Genomic DNA, 24,588 nt, shown 5'->3' with positions numbered 1-24,588 from the left:
ATTTAATTGGATAGGTACCAGCAAATTATGTATGGGGTGCTTTATCCTGAAAGAGGAAAATCACTAGTGGTCTGCCATGCCATGTTTTTTTGGGCTCTTGTGTTTGTTTAACTTCTATATTAATGATATGGGATGGATTTAACTGGAGATATACAGTTGTTTGCAGATAATGCAAAACTGGGGAGAATGATGAGGAATCAAAAAAATGTTAGCCTTTCAGAAGGACTTGAATATATTATATGATGTCCATTCAAAAATATTGCATAGTGTAAGGTAAAGTGTTCTAGTAGGCAACAATGGGATGCAAAGTATATGCTTAGTGGTGAAATTTTGAATATGGTTGAAGAAACAAGAGATCTTGGAGTGGTGGTGGACAAAGACCTGAAATTCAGGGTTCACATTGTACAAGTTTTGAAGTCTTCACATCAGATTATGGCAATGATGCAGGGGACCATAATATGCAGAAATGGAGGTAATTGTTCTATTGTATAAGGCCTTGATCACCCCTCATGTTGATTATTGTGCACACATTTCGTCATCTGTTTTTCAGTGTGATGAGAATATATTAGAAGGGATAAAGAGAAGATTGACTGAGGTGGTAGTTGGTCTTGAGGATGTGGGAAATGAGGACAGATTGAGGGAAACACTTTGCAAAATTTGGGAATAGTAGGAAGAGAGGAGATATGAATGAGACATTTCATTTGGTGAAGGATTGTTACTGGGTTAATGTAGAAGCTTTTTTTTTAGAATGGGAGAAGAGGTAGTAGAACAAGGGGCATCCATAGATGTACAAGGAGGATGTGAGTACAAAACAGGTTCTTTGCATCAATAGTGGTTGGTGAATGTAATTGCCTATCAGTGTGGTGAATGCAGACTCATTGAATGAGTTTAAAACACAGTTTAATGAGCTTTAAAAGGTCCATGGAGTCACAAGATTCATTTCATATTGATTAGTCTTTTGACTGCATGGAGGCCTTTTAATCATAATTTTTTACATAGAAGTCTCATTTTAGAGACTTAAATGTGGAATATTTTTAAATCCACCTCAAGCCTCCAAAATGAGATGTGGTCTCACATTGGGTGATGAATTTCATCTCTCTGCTAATGACAATTGCAAATATTCTTGCCCATGGCAAGAATATTTGTGATTGAATGCATGACATATTTGCTGGAGAGCATAGCAAGAATATTTGTGACTGACCTTAACTGGGAGATGAATTCATCAAACTGATGAAAACTTAAAAAATTTAAAAATGAATACTTGAAAAACTTTAAGTGTATATTGGTGAAACTCCATTTACTGAGCTTAGGGCTAAGAATCTGTCTAAATGTAAAAGAAGTTATACTGCTCAAATCTATCCCTCAAAGAAATATGAGAAAGAATAAAAAAAAATCTAATAGATGAACTCACTGATTCACGCTTATATAAAATTATTAATGTTTAATTATTATGAATTTCATTGCCTAATGTGAGACCCGCTTGTTGAAGGCCTTAAGTAGTTTGAAAAATGGTCAGTCTTTGGTCTCTAGAGCAAGATTTCTGGAGTAGTATCTAAAAAAAAATAAACAAATAATATATAAAAAAATAATATATATATATATATATATATATAATATTATTAAAAATAGTTGGAAAAAATCTCTATTCCATCCACAGTGTAATTATAGGCCAGTTTGTGTGTCATCAGTAGTTGTTAAGATCTTGGAGAAATTAGTTAGGAACCGTATACAACATTGGACAGATGAGGGTAATGTTATCTGTGAGAGTCAACATGGATTTGATAAGGAGTGCTCTTGTTTTAGTAATATGTTAGCCTTTTATAATAAAGTTACAAGAGCAGTAGATGAGGGAAAGGTATATACTGCCATTTTCTTGGATTTAGCAAAGGAATTTGACAGGGTACCACATGATATGCTGATATTAAAGTTGCAGTACATGTGTCTGGATGTCAGGTTGGTCAACTGGATTCAGGATTGGCTGTCCGATATGTATCATAGAGTTGTGTATGGTGGGGCAGTTTCAAGGAGGCAGAGGGTTACAAGTGGGGTCCCACAGGCCGCAGTACTGGGACCTGTATTGTTTAACCTTTATGTCAATGACATTGTCAGTGGATTGCAGTGGGGGGGATATTCAGTTGTTTGCAGATGATGTGAAGCTGGGAAGAGTTATTAGTAATAGTGCAGATGTGGTAGTCCTGCAAGAGGATTTGAATAAGCTAGACAGATAGGCAAATGAATGGGGGTGTCGGTTTAATGCAGCAAAATGTAAGTTCTTGAAGTTTGGGACACATTGATGAGATGCTGCATATTCTATTGGAGGAGCTATACTGGAGGAAGTAGGGGAGACAAGGATCTGGGATTGATGATTGATAGAAACCTGAAATTCAGGGGACTTGTTGCAAAGGTGGTGAAGGTAACACAGAGGATTGCTGCAATAATGAGAAGGTCGCTGACCTGCAGAGATAAAAGAGTTATCATTCCGTTGTATAAGACCCTGATCAGACCACACTTAGACTACTGTTTTCAGATTTGGTCCCAAGGATTTGAAGGGGATAAATTAACTGTGAAAAGGGTACAAAGGCAGATAACAAAGATGGTTTCAGGACTGTGCAATGTTAGTTATGAGGATTTGCTGAGGGAATGTGGACTGCAGAGTTTGATGGATAGAAGGAGGAGAGGTGATATGATTGAGACTTTTAAACTGTTTGGAGGCGGTTACGGGGTTGACACTGGGGAGTTCTTTCGCTTGGTTGAACAGTGGAAAATTAACTGTGGAAAGGGTACAAAGGCAGATAACAAAGATGGTTTCAGGACTATACAATGTTAGTTATGAGGATTTGCTGAGGGAATGTGGACTGCAGAGTTTGATGGATAGAAGGAGGAGAGTTGATATGATTGAGACTTTTAAACTGTTGGGAGGCAGTTACAGGGTTGACACTGGGGAGTTCTTTTGCTTGGTTGAACAGTGGGAAGGAATGATGAGAAAGAGCCATCCCTGGAAGTTACGAAAAGAAACTGTGAACAACAGGGTGAGGAGTGGTTTCTTTGCATGGAGGGTGGTTGAACCGTGTAATGCACTGCCTGATAGAATGGTGAGAGCGAGAACGGGCAATGAGTTTAAGGAGTGGTATGGTAGACTTTGTGTTTCCTGGGACAGACCTCCCACGATGAGTCTTGATAGACTTGTGTTTCCTAGTAAGAACCTCCCACGATGAGTCTTGATAGACTTGTGTTTCCTAGTAAGAACCTCCCACGATGAATCTTTTGACTCCTTGGAGGCCTAAATAATATTAATAATAAAATCCTTTTGTGGGTGGAAGACACATTTAAAAAAAATAAATAAAAATCTTTAATTCATAGTATTCGTAACTTGATTTCCTTTGTACTGTTTGCACTAAGTTTTTTTTTTAACCTAATATGCAGAAAACTCTGTTCTTGATACCAAACCAAACGATGAAATTCTTCTCCAACATAAGGACAAACACAAATATTCTTGCCCATAGGTGAGATTTGAAACCTTAGTCTGTTGGTTAGTAAGTGCATTTCACACTTGGCCACCCAGACCGGATTATATATAGTAATTCCATTCTTAAAATATCATTAGCATTTTACTTTTTAGTAAATGAATTAATTAATGTTTAGTTACTGAATTGATAAACAAATATGCTGACTATGTATAGAATACTGTTTAATTTAGTAAACAGTTGGATTTATTAAAGGAGAATTTTGAAGCATGCATTTGGTTCTGTATGGTAAGGAATTGAAAGTAAGTTATCCAGCCAAATGGAAAGAGTTACCCAACTCACATGTAGAAGTAGCAAAAAGATTGGGTAATTGCACCTATGCTCTCAAGTGATCAACCATATGACACACACACTATTTTAGCTCTTGCACCAAGACCAATTAAGTTATAAACTTTGCATCTCTGCTCATTTTCTTTAAAGTCTTTTTGATAACTAATACCTGCTAACATAAAATGAATTTGTATTTCCTGGTTAACAATTTTGGCAACCAATTTTCAGGTTATGGATCTCTTGGCATGATGACAAGTGTTTTAGTTTGTCCTGATGGTAAAACTATTGAAGCAGAAGCAGCTCATGGAACTGTAACACGCCATTATAGAATGCATCAAGAGGGGAAAGAAACCTCAACAAATCCTATAGGTATACTATTTTTTTTAATATTAAAATTATTAATTTTAAAGTATGCATTTGATAATTTAATTATAAAGTTATTATTAAATTCACAAGTTAATTTTAATGACACTCCACCACATCTGTGGCACCTTAATCCTATTTCTATTTACTTTATTTACTCATAGATATATTTATACTCAGATATTTTACCCTCTTTTTAAATTCTTATCACATCATGCTGATAGATATAACATATGTTACTGGAGGGAATCTTTTCTTAGGATTATTTTAATGACACTTCACCACGTGTGTGGCACCTTTATCTATTTCTACATCAGACTGACTAAGAAAATCATAATTTTTTTTTTTTTTTTTTGAACTTATGCATTATTCATTGCCATAACATGTAGAAATAATATAGCTTTTAGATAAATTTCTACCGGCATGGGAGAAAAATTATTAGTGTACACTGGACCAATACAAGATTTCTATTTTATTAAAAGTTTCTTCTAGATTAGTCAGTTTCATACAGTTCATTCCACAGCACCAAAGAAATAGTCAAGTACAGTAAAAAGTTTCTGTTTGAGGAGTGAGCATGTGTTGCCTTATGTATGAAAATGCACAATTGAGGAGACTAACAGTGATAATAAATGACATGATGGCAACAATATGTACAAAATGAGGTCTGGAATACATAGATGCATAGAGTGCATTTGATATTGGAACTGTACACAAAAGGAGTTGAACATAGAAGGATACAAGCATTTAGAGAAGTTGTTCTCTGGGCAAATGAGTGTTGACAGACAAACTAAGTTGCCAGTTTGAAGAGAGTAACAGGAATAACTTTATGTGTGGATAGTGGCTGGGAAGATGAAAGAATGTATTGTGGTCAGTAAAATCTGGGTGAGTAGTTGAGCTTGGCAAGTGCAAGAAGAATGATTGTTATGGGAGATTTCTCACTTCAGCAGTATAAATTGAGGAGAGGAAGATGCATGTAGCAATAAGGGAATGGAATTTCTAGAATTCTTCAGGGACAAATGTCTTAGGCAACATGTAATAGAGGGAACAAGAGGTTCAAGAGTTTTAGCATCAGAACCGCTGATAATAACTGAGATGACATCTCTCTCCCCCTTGTTGAAGAGAATGACCATGTGGTTTGACTGGGAAGAAGAATAAACATGCAGGAGTATCAAAGAGATGGGAACATATGTGGAATTATAAGGTGATTATAATAGTCTTAGACATCAACTTCGGGAAGTTTCATGGAGGGAGGAATTGGAGAGATGGGATATCATTAGTGCTTGGGGAATTGTGAAGGAATACTTGTTAGCAGCAATAGTAAGCTGTATTCCATGAGTGAAGAAGAAGAGGACACAATTTGGAGTAAAATGGATGGCAAACAATATTAAACAGGAACTGCATGCGAAAAAGAGGCTATGGAAGAGATATTAGGAGACAGGTGAAGAGCAGATGCATGAAGAATGTAAGGCACAGGCCAGAAGAGTGACTAGTATGGTAAGGTAGGCGAAACTGGAATATGAGAAGAGATTGACCCTAAGATCCAAAGAAAATCCTAGGGAATTTTTTGGCTATGTGGGCAGTAGGAGGAGAAATGACAGTGGAAGATTAATGTTGTGGGATAAAAACGGGAATAGAGTGAATGATGCAGAGGACATAGTGGAATTGTTCAATGAACACTTTATTGGAGCATTTCATCTTTGAGGAGTAAATTTTAATACTAGAAGGATAGGACAGGTTCAAGGTTTAGAAGTTCAGGAGGAGAGTGTGTTCCAGATGCTGAGTACCCTGAATGTCAGTAAAGCTGTGGGACTGGATGGTATTTCACTACGAGTTTTGAGAGAATGTGCTAAAGAACTGACAGCTCGTTTGACCTGGCTTTTCAATGAAAGTCTGGCTACAGAAAAGGTGCCCAGGGAATGGAAGGAAGGTAAGATAGTGCTATTGCATAAGGGTGGTAGCATACTGGAAGTGTGTAATTACAGGACAGTTTGTGTGTCATCATTAGTTAGTAAGATCTTGGAGAAAGTAGTGAGGGACCATATACAGCATTGGGCAGATGAGGGTAATGTTATCTGTGAGAGTCAACATGGATTTGTAAAGGAGTGCTCTTGTTTTAGTAATATGCTAGCCTTTTATAATAAAGTTACAAGAGCAGTAGATGAGGGAAAGGCATATACTGCCATTTTCTTGGATTTAGCAAAAGCATTTGACAGGGTCCACATGATAAGCTGATATTTAAGTTGCAGCACATGGGTCTGGATGTCAGATTGGTCAACTGGATTCAGGATTGGCTGTCTGATAGGTATCAGAGAGTTGTGTATGGTGGAGCAGTTTCCAGGAGGCAGAGGGTTACAAGTGGGGTCCCACAGGGTGCAGTACTGGGACCTGTATTGTTTAACCTTTATATCAATGACATTGTCCGTGGATTGTAAGGGATATTCAGTTGTTTGCAGATGATGTGAAGCTGGGAAGGGTTAGTAGTAATAGTGCAGATGTGGTAGTCCTGCAAGAGGATTTGAATAAACTAGACAGATAGGCAAATGAATGGGGTGTCAGTTTAATGCAGCAAAATGTAAGTTCTTGAGGTTTGGGACACATTGATGGGATGCTGCATACTCTATTGGAGGAGCTACACTGGAGGAAGTAGGGGAGACGAGATCTGGGATTGATGATTGATAGAAACCTGAAATTCAGGGCACTTATTGCAAAGGTGGTGAAGGTAACACAGAGGATTGCTCCAATAATGAAAAGGACGCTGACCTGCAGAGATAAAAGAGTTATCATTCCATTGTATAAGACCCTGATTAGACCACGCTTAAACTATTGTTCTCAGATTTGGTCCCCAGGATTTGAAGGGGATAAATTAACTGTGGAAAGGGTACAAAGGCAGATAACAAAGATGGTTTCAGGACTGTACAATGTTAGTTATGAGGATTTGCTGAGGGAATGTGGACTGCAGAGTTTGATGGATAGAAGGAGGAGAGGTGATATGATTGAGACTTTTAAGCTGTTGAAAGGTGGTTACAGGGTTGACATTGGGGAGTTCTTTCACTTGGTTGAACAGTGTGAAGGAGTGATGAGAAGGAGCCATTCCTAGAGGTTACGAAAGGAAACTGTGAGCAAGAGGGTGAGGAGTGGTATCATTGCATGGAGGGTGGTTGAACCATGGAATGCATTGGCTGATAGAGTGGTATGATAGACTGTGTTTCCTAAGAAGGACCTCCCACGATGAGTCTTTTGACTCCATGTAGGCCTGAATAATAATATAGCATGTTTTGGGGTAGGGTAAACAGGATGTATGGTAAGTTATGCTACCTTTTCTGGAAAAAAAAATTACGAATCAGAGGTGGACCAACCCGACAATGAAATATTTATCTAGAATCTCTGAATAAGGATTTCATTGCTGCTTTCTATATCATTATCATCCGTTTTCTGTTCACTGCTTTACGAAGGCCTCTTCCAGAGTCTTTTCATTCCTATCTTGAGCCTTTCTATGCCACTGAGTTCCTGCCATTGCTTTCTATATATTCCACTGGAAATTGCTCTCAGTTTTTACTGTTTTAACCTGGCTTCTTGCAGTTACAGGAAATATTGTAGTACCTTAGAATGTAAAACCATGTAATAGTTTCCTTGGTTCACACATATTTAACTATAATTAAAAATATTTCCCTCAGTTAGACAGTATAAAGCAGTTAATCTTACTAGTTAATCTTTAAAATAGATAGTTAATCCTACTATCTCTTTTAAAGCCTTACTCACATATCTTACCTCTTCACATCCTGGAATTTCAGTTCTTAGCACACCCTTGGAGGAATTGGACCATTATCTCAGAAAATAAATTAAAAACTCGGTATTTATTTATAAGAGAAACCTTTCAGTTGTAAAGCCTGAAAGTGAAATAATCCTGTGATCAATACTCCCTCTAAGTTTTACACATGCACAAAATTTTTGCTTTCAGAATTACTAATTTACAGTCAATAATTTTTGACTGTACTATAAATAATCAAGTACAGGTAACCCTCGTATAATGCGAATGTTAGGTTCCATAGAAATGCCGCGTATTATAAATCCATTATACGAGACTTAGATCACATAGAAAAAGTAGGGTTAGGTTCCGAAATCGTTTTTTTTTTTTTTTTAATTATATAAACAATGACATATCCAACAAAAACAATATTTTTATTTAATTCAGGTAATTCAAGTAAGTTAAGAAAACATAAACTATGAGACAAATATGTAGTATAAAATTATAAAAATTACAAATTGTAGATAAATTTCATTGCACATAATGCATATATTTTTTAGACAATAAAATAAAGTGCATATTTTAATCGTCATCACGTTCTTCAGAAATAACATTTCGTAGGTGTTCTTTAAGTGGCCTGAGGTCGTCACCACTTGAAATCTCTTGGACATCATTTGCATAATTCTCATTGCCTACTTTGGCTGGTTTAGTCATCAAGAAGTCAGTAATAAGACTTTGCTTACCACTATGCTGCAATTTTTTCATTAAGTTCATAATATGGTGCTAAATAAATATCCAATGGAGTGCTCGTGAATTTTCCCCAGCACTCCATTGAGGGATTATTATCCATAAAATAACTTCCTAACTTTCTTGCCAAGTCCAATCCTTCTGCTAATTTCGTTAAACTGAATTCTTTAACAGATTCATCACAATCGGAATCTTAGGCAGAACTTTCCCCGCCATTTGGTTCGACGCCATCTATTAATTGTACCAGTTTCTCCTCATTTAAATCTGTTTCTGCAGCAATTAATTCACTAATTTTGTTTTCAACCATATCACAAAATCCCTCTCTACCAAAAATGTGTGTGACATTTATTATACAACATAACTCGGCATCCACTGGAGGTATGAAATTTTGTTCCACAACGGCTTCAGGCCATATTTTTTTCCAGCAGGCATTCAGTGTAGAGGGTTGTAATTCCTTAATGGAGAGAGAAATAATTTTTACACAGTTCAATATTGAAAACTCTTTCCACACTTGAGGCAGTGTCATGTTTGGATTAGATTCCATTTTTTCCAAAATTAATTGGAATGTTCGCTGAATATAATATGACTTAAATGTTGATATTATTCCTTGGTTGAGTGGTTAAATAAGTGAAGTAGTATTAGGTGGCAAAAAAGTTATTTTAATATTCGGATGATTTAAATTTGTTGGATGGCCTGGTGCGTTATCTAAAATTAGTAGAATTTTGAAGTCCATTTTCTTTTTCTTTGTGTAACTTTCTACATCGGGTACAAAACACTTGAAAAACCAATTTTCGAACATGCTAACTGTAATCCATGCCTTTTTGTTGTGTTTTTACTTGTTTACGCTAAACTACTTGTTAGAACTAGGAATCTTAAGGAATAATAAGAAATAAGTGATTATAAATAATTTGTTTAAGACAAATCTATAAAATGTAATTAAAATTTAAACAAAAATGTAATTTATTTTGATATAATTAATGAATAATATTTTTTTAAGTATTTCCTCCTCACCTGAAATTTTTGGCACCTGTGTGCGTCGCACACATTGTACATATTGCCGGCATGCCCCTGGAGAGATTAACATGTTTGCTGCCAACTACGAGTGTACTTGTAGTTGGTATATGAGCCTCACAAGCCAACTACGAATATCTCATATGTCGATTATCGGCGGCTACAAGATTACTCGTACTGACCTTGAAGAAGTGAAAGTGCTTGGCATGCGGTAACAAACTATGCCCGAGGAGCATGGCAGCAAATGTGTTAAACTAATAGTTCTTGCAATCCGTTATATCTCCCTTCTTATGTAATAGTATGGAAACTAAGTATTTTGCAATCAATCTATGAAACACTCTTATCCCTCCTATAGTTGGAGACTTCTGTCTTAGAACCATGCTTGTGGAGTTGTACTATTTTGTCCTCTTTCCACTGCTTAAGAACCCTACCCACTGCAAGACTTTCATTAACCTCCCAACCAGCCAAAGTGGATGAAATAGCCAGACCACCTTAGCTTTTTACGTGGATCAAAACTTCATCAGCATTCTACCTTTTATCATGCCATTACCTCCCTCCACCATTAATTTCTTTACGGCTATTTTAGAGTCATTAGTGGGATTAACTGTTGGTGAGCGACCTTTGTGTCACCTCTCTTTTCGTGTACTGTGTTACTTGGAATTTCCTTTACTGTTCTATGATATTTGACCCTTTTTTGCTGCACAATTTATTTATTGTGTCTCTTCCCAAAAATTGAAACAAATTTCACATGTGCGAAAATAATCAATCCTGAAATGACCACCGATCAGCCTTTGCAGTTAGCCTATTTAGTAATAGTAAATTTGCTGTATTTTATTCTTCAAAATAGTGCAACAGAACAGTTGCACTGATTGTTCTTTCACTTTACTTACAAAATAGAAACACTTTTTTTTTGTGAATTTTCAAATGTGTTTGCATTGAAAATAAGTCAAATATTTATATTTTAAATAATATTTATCGAAATAAATATGACCTTTTGCTTTCTTTCCTAGTGAAATACCATTATATGGATCATCACATTTCAGTTTTAGAAACTATTTTTTTTTTTGTTTTTATGAACAACAAATGATGTAAAATTGCATTACTCGGTTTCAGATTGCGAGTCTTTTTAGTATCAAAAATTTATATCCAATGATATATAAGCAAGGACTCTTTTGTTATAGGATGCACATTACGATAATATCCAGTACGTTACCACCGTAGATATGTTGAAAATATAATATGAAAGATATCATATACAGGATGATTCAAAATTTATACTCATTTTGATGATTTTCTAATGCTTTTCCCCCCTTCTTATCCTCTCCTGGAACTCACTTACATGACTACTCAAAATTTCTACAGGTCTAAAAGCTTTTCCAGACAGTATCCAAAATCTATTACTATATTTTACCGTTTTGACAAAAGAAATAAGGCAATAATATTGTTGTACCATGATGCTTCTAATTCTGTACTATTTCTTTGCAATCTAAAATCAGCTGTCTACTTTATGCTGAAATTACTTGAAGTTTTATGCTATAATGCTATGCTATAATAATAATAATAATATTTTCACCATGTAAATATGTTTATACGTATACTACACAAGAAAGCTCAGTAGTATTATTTTTGTTTCTTTTTCTTAAAAATATCTAAATATTACTACTTATACTGCTAGTTGCTATTTCTGAAATAATCTGTCTTAGAAATACTTGATAATAATCCTCTTAGTTGGAAGAAAAGTTAAGGCTTAGATTACTCTCACTGCTATTGAGAAAGAAAAGACAGAACATTTTGCCAGCAGTCAAACTAAAGTGCCTCAAGCTGTAGTGCAGAATACATAAGAATGTCTTGTTTCATTTTCAATTGTTGATTAGCAGACATCCTAACACAGAAATACTGACATTTCTTTTACATGCTGATACATTATTTATGCCAAAATAATTTCTTAATTTATAATGATCAGTTTCATTTTTATTATCGAAAAATTATAAATTATTTGATATAATTATCTTGAAAAAGAGGATTTGAATTATTTTAAAAGAAAATGAGCATATGCATTACATAATCTTTTTTTTTTTTGGGGGGGGGGTAGAGCTATTCAACCTGCAAATATTTCAAATAATTTATTTTATAAATTGTTCACAAGACAACTATTACAAACGTTAATCACTTGGGGAACATGCCCATTCATTTTAGTGTAAATTAGTCTGACAAGTCACGGTCCTGTTGTGCCATAATAATAACCTAAGATTAAGGTGTTGAAATATTTTTTAACTTGGCTCTATTATAAATTAAAGATGCCAAGAAATTATATTCTTGCCATCTTATAATTTTGGTTTTAGTCCTTTATCCAAGTATAAGCAAGCAAAATTTGTGCATGAAATAACTTCATGGCTGGGCTGCTTGTATATAGAGGCTAATAACTTCATTTCAATTGCATTTAGTATCCCATAATGCAACACACATAATCTTATGTACATGTATAATGCTGTGCATTATGGGATGGGCCACTACCCAGACCAGTTTCAACCTTTATTGAGATGAAAAAGTATAGGGGTGCTCATCATAGGCATAGAGTAGTTAATAATGCAAGAGAGCCTGTAGTATTAGGAGAAAGAAAAAGACAGATAAATAGTATGAGAGATAGAGAAAAGGCCTCGGCTGTTTTATATCATAATAAACAAAGCTATCAGTCTGCCTTTTTCACCAATCTCATATAGATGAACAACCAAAAGACCAATTGAAACTAAAGCACAAAGATGACTGATACCCAGATAGTTAGCCTTATCTCAGGCCATGAGTTGGCCTTCTCTGTCTGGGGTTGCTCTCCAGTCATCCCTGCAATTTACTATAAGACCACATTTAATAAAAGGATGTAACTATTTAAAAAACCTCTCATAGCAAGAATAGACAGACTTTTATCTACCCCTGGTGAATATTGCATAATGTGGGTGGTCTACACCAGTTCGTCAAAAATTTGATATCTCCGAGAATACTTCTTTCTAAATACAAACATTTTCTAAACAATAAAATTTTCACAATACAATATTATAAAGCATTTGGATGTCATATTGCTGGTTTTCAAATCCACATTTCTTCCTAATCGTCCATAACAGTATTTTAATTCATTAATTATAAAAATCAAAATTCTCTTCCCATTGCTGACATATCACATGAGATAATCAGTTCCAAACATGCAAGGCAAGAGGGCAGCTGTAGAATATATGTTCTATTTCTTTTAAGGTTACATGGTGATCAGCATTCATATTTATGAATTTAGGGACACAAAACACGTGTTGAAAAGATTATTTTACTGATTAATAATAAAATAATAACTTTACATTTCGATCCCTGTATTGAGGTCATCTTCAGAAGGATACATGTGTATAAGAACCAAGCTACATGCTGTTGCACTCTATACAGGTAAATTACATCTATGTTGTTAACTAATCTTTTTCTTAGCCTGCCATCTAGTGATAAAAAAATAAATAAAAAATAATAATAATAAAAACTACAATAAACTCTGCTAAAGTCCTCACGTGCTAGGATTCTTCTGGAATTATACGGTTTATGCTGTTATATTATGATTATCTTCTGGATTTGTACAGGTTGCTATTGAATATTCAGGGAAAAAAAAAAAACACTTCACCAAGTCTTCTTGTATTGAAATTTTTCTTCATGGTTGCTATGAAGGTTGTAGATGGGTCTTCCACATTCTTGGAATGGTTAGACCATTTTTATTCAGATTCGGATCATGTTTGAGCATTTCACACGCTTCCTGGAATTTCCGCTCGAACCAGGTTTTGGTGCAGTGTAGGGACTTGGTACCTTTCCAATCAATTCTGTGGGATGTTTGGAGTGTGTGGGTAGCCAAATTTCGAACCATCCCAATCAGGGATGGTTCCTGATTGGGATGGTTCGCCCTGTTTCCCCTATGTATGGTATGTTACATGTGCAATCTATTTTATAAACCCCTGGGTGGGCTAGGTGTGGCAGAGGATCCTTGGAAGAACTGAGTAGGTGTCTTAATTTTGTCGGGGGTTTAAAAGGTGGTTTTGATGTTGTATTTGTGTAGCGTTCTGTCTATTTTTTCTGAAATGCCTCTAACACATGGTATAGCAATAGCATTCTTGAAAACATTAAAAACATTACACTCAATGACCAAGATCTATTAGTCAGTTTTGACATAACTTCCGTTTTCACCAATGTCCCAATCAATGATACTCTCTTACTCTTACAGAACATATTTCCACATGACATCACGGCCCTCTTTGCCCATGTACTCCGCTCCTGATATTTCGTGTGGCAAAACAATTTTACCTTCAAAAAGAGGGTACAGCCTTGGGCTCACCCCCCCCCCCCCCCCAAACAACGAACTTTTATATGGAAGACTTTGAGCAACGAGCTCTAGAATCGGCGTGCCTAAAGCCCAAAATTTGGCTCAGATATGTTGACGATATTTTCGCCATTTCGCCCCACGGCCGTCAAGCACTACATACATTCCTTAGCCACCTGAATAACCAACACAAACGCATCCAATTCACCATGAAGTAGAAAAAACAACTCTCTTCCATTCCTAGACACACTTGTCACACATCTTCCTTCAAGCTGTCTCTCTTTCTCAGCTTACTGCAAACCTACACACACAGGCCAGTACATGCACAAAACTTCTTATCACCACCCAACACAAAAACTAGGGGTCATAAGCACCCTTAAACACAGAGCTCAAACAATTTGTTCAAATGAACAAGCTCTTAACCATGAATATGAGACCATTATAAAAACCTTTATAAAAAATGCATACAGCATAAAAACCATTCACAAGATCCTCCACAAAGATACCGCTAATAACAAAAAAGATTTCAAGAATGCTATTGCTATACCATATGTTAGAGGCATTTCAGAAAAAATAGACAGAACACTACACAAATACAACATCAAAACCACCTTTAAACCCTCGACAAAATTAAAACACCTACTCAGTTCTTCCAAGGATCCCCTGCCACACCTAGCCCACCCAGGGGTTTACAAAATAGATTGCACATGTAACATACCATACATAGGGGAAACAGGGCGAACCATCCCAATCAGAAAGGATGAACTCAAACGTCACATAAAATACCTCCATTTTGGAAAAACCGGCCTTTCTGACCACGCAGTCCAAACATCCCACAGAATTGTTTACAGGGGTCAAATTATTTTATTATTAATCAGTAAAATAATCTTTTCAACAGGTGTGTTTTGTGTCCCTAAATTCATAAATATGAATATGTTCTATTGTTTCCAGTTGGTAACAGATGTCACAGATTGGATCTCCAATGTTAAAGTACCTCCATTCGATGGTATTGGCTGGAAGGTGGCCATATGCAATTCTCGAAGCAAGATCCCTCCAGTTAGTTTATCCTTGGAACTTTAATAAATTTATGAAACAAAGTATTGTCAGTACCCAACTGTGTAAGTTCTCAGCAAAAGAGATCAAAGATTTTTTTATACCAAATTTTACTTTTTTTTAATGGAAAGAATATCACTGCCAGTATGTTGTAGCAGTCTTAGAGTTTAGCACAGAGTGTTGTACAATTCAGAAACAATCTCAGATTTTGGACCTTTATAATCATTTACTACAAACAGGGGATGATGAAAAGTAGTACAGGAATAGGTCTGCACATGTCATTGGTCTGGATTTTTGAAGCTGTATTGCTTAAATTGCAGAATTTTAAGACTGGAATCCCAAGTTCTCCATGCTTCTTTGATAGTTAAAGAAATTCCTTTTTAACTTCTTGGTATTGGCTGGACCAAAAAAACTGCACATGGTTACTATATAATTTCTTTTTAGTCTTATTACTCGACTAACATTCCTAAAATGTGTTATAGTTTCTAATACAAGTAGTCAAGAAAAAAAGTCACACCATGTGTAACAGCTAAGTTTTAAAAGAGGTATACTGTGAGTAGACATATCGATACAAAATTAATAATGGAAAAAACTAGGATAACAGAAATTATACTATTAAATAATCTTTGTACGTGAGTTTTTTCCATTATTACTTTTGTATCGATGGGTAACAGCTGTTTGTAATACAGCCACTGGATACAGAAAGGGCTCAACTCATGACAAGTGACAACATTCAATTGGATTGGTTGACACAATAACAAATCTTGAATCAAATATACAACTCTCTGATATGTACCAGAGAGCCAGTCAATTCAATCCACTAATCTGCTATCCAAATCCATATGTTACAACTTAAAAATCATCTTGTCATGCAATACCTTGTAAAATGCCTTTAAAAAAGTCTAATAAAATGACAGTGTATGCCTTGCCCTCCCACTGCGCTTGTTACTCTATTGTAAAAGGTTACCAGATTACTAAAACAAGAGTGCCCTTTAAGAAATCAGTGCTGGCCTAAATAAATAATATTACCCTCACCTGTCCAATTCTGTATATGAGTTTTTATCATTTATTCTAATTCTTAACAACTATAGCAGAAATACAAACAAGCCTCCATTCTACACCTTCATGCAGTGGCACAATCTAACTCCTTCTATCATCCAGGAACCTGTTCCACTGCAAGACTATCAATATTAAACAGCCAAGTTAATGGCACACTCACTTCCTCAGCACATTCCCTTAAAACACATGATTAAATGCCATCTATTCCCCCTGATTTATTCACATTTAGCATACAGCGTATTCAGAATACATCTTCTTCATTCACTTCTGGTCATCTGCTTCCCATCTCCATTCAACAAGGTAATCCATCCACTATCATTTTTCTTCTTACTCACCACAGCAAAAAAAAAAACATTCTTATTCTATTTTTTTTTTCTTCTCCTTACAATACTAGTTATTTTCCTAGCACAAGTCCTATATTTCTCATATAACTGTTCTTCACCTCTCTTTTATGTCTTCCAGTTTTATGTTCTCAGTGGCCATGATTCCTCTCCCATTCTCTTGACAAGTCCATACAATTTCAAGGTAAAAACCTCCATTCTGTCTGTGACAGACTTTTCAACTTCTGTCTCTGTTCAAATACATGCATTCCTCCATATAAGCCATTCTTCATCTGAAGTAATCCATTTTTCCTTGAAACATTGTTTTGTTTGGTCAATCAGAGTCCAACACACATCAAAAATACTTATACTTTCTATAATCACACCATATGGTATCTTCTTGAAACACTCCAAAACTTTATTATTTTACTATTACATGGAAATTTCATAAGCACAACAAAGAATCTCAAAATCACTCGCAACAGACTCTGGTGCTAACATTCTCTAAGCCAGGAAAGCAAATGTATGAGTTGTCTTCTGAGCAGCAATTAGGCTGGTTTAGGCAACCCTAGAGCAGGGTGGGGAAGTGATTCTGGAAGAAAGTGCATAACATATTTTACATTTAAAAGCGCTCAAAATCATAAAAAATAATTGAGAAGTAACATTTTTATTCACCTGAAAACCTATAATTGTACATAAAATGTACAGTTATAAGTAGAGTTATAGTTAACTGTGCATATCATCTCAATTTAAATTAATTCATTTAGCCAAGATAATTTAAAACTTCCTGCAGCTTTAAGTTTCTTAATATTACCATGGTTATTCTGCACTAGTTTTCGTAATGTATGTTTTGATATCTTGGTGGGTTCAAACTTAAAATTCGCGTACTACTGATCCACTGCTATGTTAATATTATGATTACAAATCCACACTTTGTTAATGTCATCTTTCACAGTGAGTGAGAGACCGAGCATCATTCATAAGAGTGTGCTGACCACTGTGTAGCCACATTCAGCATAGAGAGAGAACATTGCTGGCAACCCATTCCACTCATTCACCACTCTCCAAGCAAAAAATCTAATTAAAAAAAAAAAAAAAAAAAAAAAAAAAAAAAAAAAAAAAAAAAAAACCCTGACCATACTCCCTTGTTCTATCCTACTTTTACAAGCATTTCCACTTGTCAGCGGTCTGTGTTCCCAGATTCCATTCTCAGTGATTTTTCCCAATCTTATCACATAAGCCTATTTTTCCCCATGTAATTCCACATCTTACTGCATTCAGAAGTCATTATACTTTCTATAATCACCCAATATAGCATCTACTTGCTATCATATTGAGTCATAGTAATTACTTCTTAATTACTAATATTAAATTCTACTAAATTTAATAATTAAATTTACTTACTAATATTAAATTCCTCTGAAAATTCATCCCCAATTTTTAGATATAAAAGCACCATTTTTACCATTCCTTCATTATACCTATTCTCTTCACTACCTGCCACTTTCTCTTCCTTGGGATATAAGCGTTTTCCAGATTTACAAAAATCAAATGACATTTTTTTTTTTTATTCTCGGCAACCATTTTCTGGGATATTTGTTACAAGGAGAATATATTATCTGTACAGGATCTTTCCACGGTGTCAAACCAGATTGTTCTTTCATCATTACTAGGAAAACTTGACAGAGAGTGAAATTGTCAGAATGCAAGATTTGATGAAAGTTATTGAAAATGAAATGAGAAATATGAGGAGTGATATTTTAGAAATGAAAGTGTGCAAAAGAATAGGATGAAAGAGAAAAGAGGTGACAAGTGATTCCATGGTTAGAAGATTAGTTAATGAGAAAGTCCATAACATCTGTTGTCCATAAGGAAGAATAAGTAGTTCAGAGAATGAGTAATTCAGGCATTGTACATGAGCTAAAAATGAGCAAGAGAATTAGTGGTGGTTGTGGGGACAAATGACCTAAGTGGACTTAAGGAGCATGCGAGGAAATATATCAGGTTATTGAGAAAAGCAAAAGATAGTAGTGTAGTGGGAAAGGTTTTCATTGTGTTCTCGAGGTATGACAATCATGAGTTGAGATAGAGAGCCAAAATCACGAATAGTATTCTAGTGGAGCTGTGTGAGGAGAAGTTGGTGGATGTATGGCACGTGTTTGAAGGGCAAATGGAATTATACGGGCATGATGGGTTCATTTGAATGGAGTGAGCACACTAAAGAAAGTGCTGCTAGATTGAAGTACAGTATGTGATGTATGCAAGAGATCAAAAGTAAGAGATGGAGTGAAAAATTAGGAGTGGGATTGAAGAGATAGAAGTGCTTGGTAGGGAAACAGTACTAGTAGTGAGAGAGATGAAGAGAGAGTAGGAATGCAAGAGAAATAGGGGATAGGGAGAGTGGATTTGGAAGAGGCAGTGAATGTGTGTATGAAGATGGAGTATATTGCGATGTGGGTGGAGAAATTGAGACTGAGCAGATGTATGTGGTAAGTAGTGATAAAGGTGATTGGGCAGGTGTGATGTGGAAATCAAAACCAACAAGTGGCTTGGATAGGACTGGTTATAGACCAAAAAGTGAAATACTGTGTATGTTTACAAATGCCAGAAGTATCAGAAATAAGGAGATGAAATGGTTTCACTGACTGAGTTTATTTGCTTCAAAATCATTGGAATAAGTGAAACATGTTTGAAAATGAAGATGATATTCTGACAGAAATAGAAATGGAAGATTACAGTATTTTTTGCGAGGATAGAAAGGACAAGAAGAGAGGGGGGGAGTGCTGCTGATAACAGGGGAATTATGTCCACATAAGGTAGACATGAAAGAGGGAAATATTGGCAGTGTTGTGTAACGTAGACATAAGCATATTTTAGTTGGATGTTGCTATAGACAAGGGAATGTGGAGGATGGTGATCAAGAAATGTATAAACAACTTGGATTAGTGAACAAAGGAAGGGTAATTATTATGGGTAATTTTAATTATGGTGGTATAGATTTGAATGGAGAGAGAGCATTTGGTAATATGAAAAATGAATTTGAGTTCTTGAGAGATAACTATCTCAGGCAGGATGTAATTGTGAGTGGAGTTTCACACTTTCCTCCAGTTGGTGAGAGTGATCATGACATGATCACCTGGGTTGTGGCATCATATGCAGACTTTTGTGAGGAAAGGATATATGTGGAATTATAAGGCTGCTGATTATGACAAGTTTAGGAGACAGCCTGGAGCTATGAGGGTGGTCTGAACAGTTTTTGGCCTAACAATGAAAAAACTAATTTATAATTTCAAAATTATTTTTATTTTTCAACATAATCTGCCTTAAGACTAATACATTTATTCCAGCAATGCTCCAGTGCAATTATCCCATCCCGTAGTGGTTCTCAGTAAGATCTGCAAAATACCCGTCTACAGCTGCAATCACCTCTTGATTCAAAGAAAAACACTGACCAGTGAGGAAGAGTTTTAGTTTTGGGAGGAGATAGAAGTCAGAGAGAGAGCCAAATCTGGGGAATAGGGTGGATATTTCAACAATTCATAGTGCAGATCCCTTAATTTTCCCATTGCCAAAACACCTTTGTGGGCAGGTGCATCGTCCTGATGAAAGATGATATTTATCTTCTGCAAACCGGGTCTTTTCTCACGAATTTTTTCATCTAGTCTAATTAAAAGATTGGAATAATATTCCCCAGTTATTGTTTTACCCTTTTCAAGATAGTTAATAAACAAAATACCTTTAGCATCCCTAAACACCGATGCCATGACCTTTCCTGCTGATTGAACCGACTTTGGCACTGAACAACCGGCTTCTGTCCACTGTTTTGACTGCTGTTTGGATTCTGGTGTATAATGGTGAATTCAAGTCTCATCCGTAGTAATAAATCGATGCACAAAATCAGTTTTATTCTTGTTAAAATGCTCTAAGCACTGTTCAGAGATTTTCATGCGAGCGATACACTTGATCAATGATTTCTAGTGTTGTTACACTTTTTAGACATCCTTCACATGGATCATCTTCATGGGTATGGCACGTTTAAACTCTGTAGCCCATTTCTTAATTGTCGAAAACAAAGGGGAAGAGTGCCCATAAACTTTTATGAACTTTGAATTTCTTTTGGCATTAAATCTTCTTTTACAAAGAATTTTATCACCACACTATACTCAATTTTATCCATTTCAAGGGATACAGACAACACTTTTGCTTCAGATAGCTGTATAAAACAAACTACTTGATAGAATGACTTGCAATTTCACATAGATGCTTATGACAGATGTACCAACTTGGAAAAAAAAAAATCTTGCCGATAGCGTTGTCATTTATGGTCGAGACTGAGAACCTTTCAGACCACCTTTGTATAGCATAGAATGAGGAGTTGAATAGTAAGGAAATAAATGCTGTTTAGGAACTGACAAAGAAATACATAACAGCATCAATGTGTGAATGTATTCTAAAAACCAAAAGGTTGATTAAGCTAGTACAAAATGATGGGCTTAAGCATGAAATCTGGAAGAAGGTACTTAGGAAACAGTATAGGATGAATAATGGCAATAATCAGTCACATGAAGAGCATAAAGAACAAGTCAGGAGAGTGACTCAGTAAGGAAAATAAAAGTGCAATATGAGCAGAAATTGACAAATCAGACAAAGAAAAATCTTAGAGTTTTTTTAGATATGTGGCAAGTAGAAGGAAGGAAGAATGATGATTGTAAGATGATGTTAATGGATGAAAAAATGGCAGTTACCATTCTACCATTTTCATCCATTAACATCATCTTACAATCATCATTCTTCTGCTGTTTGGATTCTGGTGCGTATGCAGAAGACATTGTTGAGGTTTTGTTATCTGGATCAAGATTCTGGATCAGGAAGATTTTTTTAAAGTTACTTTATGTAACTTTTCTTCTATTTCTAAAGTAACTTGATGTCTTCAGTGTTCTCTAAAGTGAGATCCATAACACTGAGCATTTCAATTAACACTGAGCAAATTAATGCAATGTTCGTTTAATAATTGTTTTCATTTTTTCAGTACTAAACTGTCTTATGGTGGTGATTTTAACGTTATATTTGTCTTCAAATTTTATACATTTAAAAACAACACTTTGTATCATTTCATTTTCACATATACCAAAAATATCTTTTAAATGTGTGAAAAAAATTAATAGTCCACGCGGTTAGCCTAGTCGGTATGCACTTTGCAACCATGTCTGAGGAAGGAGTGTCCTAGGTTCGATTCCCGTTGGAGACGTGAGGAGCTGAAGGATCTTCCTCAGCCATAGTCAAGTTAGCTGGTCTTGGGTGTTAACAGTAGTGTTTTTCCCCAGTTTATCCTGGATTTTTTCATCCTGCAAAGCAGGCAAACTGGCCTTGAGAACTCGATGCTACGAACATAGGATACACCGGGGCATAGGGCTGACCACATTATCCTGTGAACGTTTTGAGGTCCGGTGATTAATAAATAAACTCTTGACGCCGCAAGGTAAAAGAGGATAAAAGGAAGATGATGAAAAAATTAATTGTTCATTTGATTTGTTTATGTACCTTTTGTTAAACTTCGCTATCTTGCTTAGTGCATATAATAAGGCAGATTCATCTATTGTCAATGCCAAATCTTTTAAAAATGTTTTGTTTTTCAATCTTTTTTTTTTCTGAACAATTAAAGAGCTGGATAGACTATCCAGAGCACTCTGCCAGATCTAAGGCTACAAGAAACCCATTATGGACCAAAAATAGAGCTTTCCATAGACCAGACACTAAGTCAATAAATCTTCTCTGGACCTTCTCAAAGACATCCCCCCTCCCCTTCCCCCCACACACCTGAAAACTAGGTGACCAAATCTGTGCACATAGTCAATATATCAACTGATCAAAGCCTTTTACAAGAGAATCATAACCCCTTTGCTTCTGCATGTCAAAACCAAAGAGGTTATGGTATCCTCCACATCATTGCCCTGATCTGATAGGATGGTCTTACAATTTTGCGATCCCTAAACTTCAAGTCTCTGTCCACCATCATTCTCGGATATCTCATCTCCTGAACCTCCTTCAAAATATCTCCATTAAATTGAATATCTACATGCTAACCTTGTCTACGAAATTTCAAGATCTTGCATTGTGCAACTTTAAACCAAATGCACTATTCATTTGCCTATTCACACAGTCTATTCAGGTGCTCCTGCAAGGCCACAGTACCTGCTCTACTTCTTATAGCTCTTCCCGACTTTGCATCATCAGCAAACAGCTACACACCTCCAGTTAAGCCAGTCCAGTGCCATTAACATACAAGTTAAACAATAATGTTCCCAAAACAAATCCCTGTTGCATTCCACTACTGACCTGATGATACCTGGAAGTTTTTTTCCACTTGGTTAGACTATAAATTATATATTTAGTTTAATCATTTATCCAAGTGTAAGCAAACAATGTTTGCACCTGAAGTATCTGGACTGAGGCAACACGTGGCAAAGGTGGAGTAAGTTCTCATCACTTTCCTTAGTATCCCATAATGCAGAGCAAATATTCTTTGCAAACACATGTACAATGCTGTGCATTAAGAGAAGGGTCACTACCCAGACCAGTTTCGACCTTTATTGAGGTCTATTCAGTGAGAGCCAGACCCAGAGGTGATACCAAGGTTGAAGCAATGCAGAACTCATATTTGCATATGCCAGTTGCCAAAAGGTGTCTCACCTTATTATTAAATAAGGAATTACTCCACCTTTGCCATGAGTTGTCCCAGTCCTGAAGATACTTCAGTCGCAAACTTTGTTTGCTTACACTTATCATCATCAAATTCCTGCCATGTACCCTCAAGGGGTGTACAGGATATGGTAGTACTACATGAAAAAATTAGGTCATTACTAACTTCCTATCTACAATTTTCCTCCAAATCCGTCTGTTACTTGTCAAGACTCCAACATTATCAGATCTTATATTTCTATCGTCTAAGGCACTTTGTACCGTATCAATCCACCTTTATTTGGTCTTCCTCTGGGTTGTTTTCCTGCCAACCTGGCAGAGAACACTTGTTTTGCTAATCTTTTCTCTCCCATTCTATTTAAGTGACCATACCACCTGAGATTAGCTCTGCTAACACATTCCTGGATGCTGACAATGCCAAGTTCTTTCCTAATATCCTCGTTTTTAATATGATATTGCCATTGATGCCATCCGTTCACGCCTCTAATCTTTCTCAGGACTCTCATATCTGCAGTCTCTAGTCTTTTGTGAAGTGTTTTACTTCTCACCCAGCTCTCAGATCCATAAGTTAAAACTGGTTTGAACACTGTCTTGTATACAGCTAATTTAGTGTTCCGACTAATTTCTCTCTTATTCTATAATAAATTTAGTTTAATCCTTTATCCAAGTGTGAGCTTGGGACACTTTATCCAAGTGTGAGTATCTTCAGGACTGGGGTAAGGTGGTACAACATCAGGCACTCCTTGCAAAGGTGGAGCAAGCTACCAACAATCCTATCTCAGTATCTCCCATAATGCAAAACACATCTCTTTGCGGATATGTCTAATGTTATGCATTAAGGGAAGGGCCACAACCCAGACTAGTTTCAACCTTTATTGAGGTCTCTTCAGTGGGAGCCAAGGGTTGTTGGATTGATGGTAGCTTGCTCCACCTTTGCAAGGAGTGCCCTGGTGTTGTACCACCTTACCCCAGTCCTGAAGATACTTCTTCTTTTTCTTCACTGCCTCTTTAACTTCCTGTGTCCACCAGGGAGTTCTGATTTCTTTATCCTTGCAGACAACCTCACCACATGCCTCCCTGGCAGAATCAATCAGTGTTTTCTTCAGAGTTTGCCACTGAATCTCCAAGGTTTGATTCCTGTTCTCAAACTCTTTCATTTTTTTTTTCAATAATCTTTCTGTATTTTAGTCTACAGTTCACATCTGAGAGCTGCTCAACTTTTATTCGCTTTAAAACTTTCTTACATGTTATTCTTTTCAATATGAAATTCAATTTTATCCTGCTCAAGACTAAATAGTGATCACTTCCAATTTCAAATCCTCTGTACATTCTGGTGTCCTGCACCAGGGAGAAAACATCACTATCAACAATAACATAATCAATGAGCCTTTTCTTATTCCTAGCCTCTTCTCTCCATGTGAATTTGTGCACATTTTTATGTTGGAACATGGTGTTAGTAAT

The 24,588-nt window shown here is 36.0% G+C and overlaps 1 protein-coding gene across 1 annotated transcript in view; it reads left to right on the top strand.

Moving 5' to 3' along the window:
• The window catches only part of Idh (isocitrate dehydrogenase [NADP] cytoplasmic), a 295,030-nt gene that overhangs the window by 236,322 nt on the left and 34,120 nt on the right, over positions 1-24,588 (top strand). Inside the window, exon 10 of the mRNA XM_090402020.1 lies at positions 4,023-4,163. Coding sequence (XP_090258146.1) covers positions 4,023-4,163 — 141 coding nt within the window. The remainder of the gene's footprint in view (positions 1-4,022; positions 4,164-24,588) is intronic.

This window comes from Typopeltis vanoorti, chromosome 12 (assembly GCF_054136105.1).
Source record: "Typopeltis vanoorti isolate ZY-2024b chromosome 12, IOZ_Tvanoo_1.0, whole genome shotgun sequence".
Lineage (NCBI taxonomy): Eukaryota > Metazoa > Arthropoda > Arachnida > Uropygi > Thelyphonidae > Typopeltis > Typopeltis vanoorti.
This window is presented reverse-complemented; position numbering and strand designations above follow the sequence as displayed.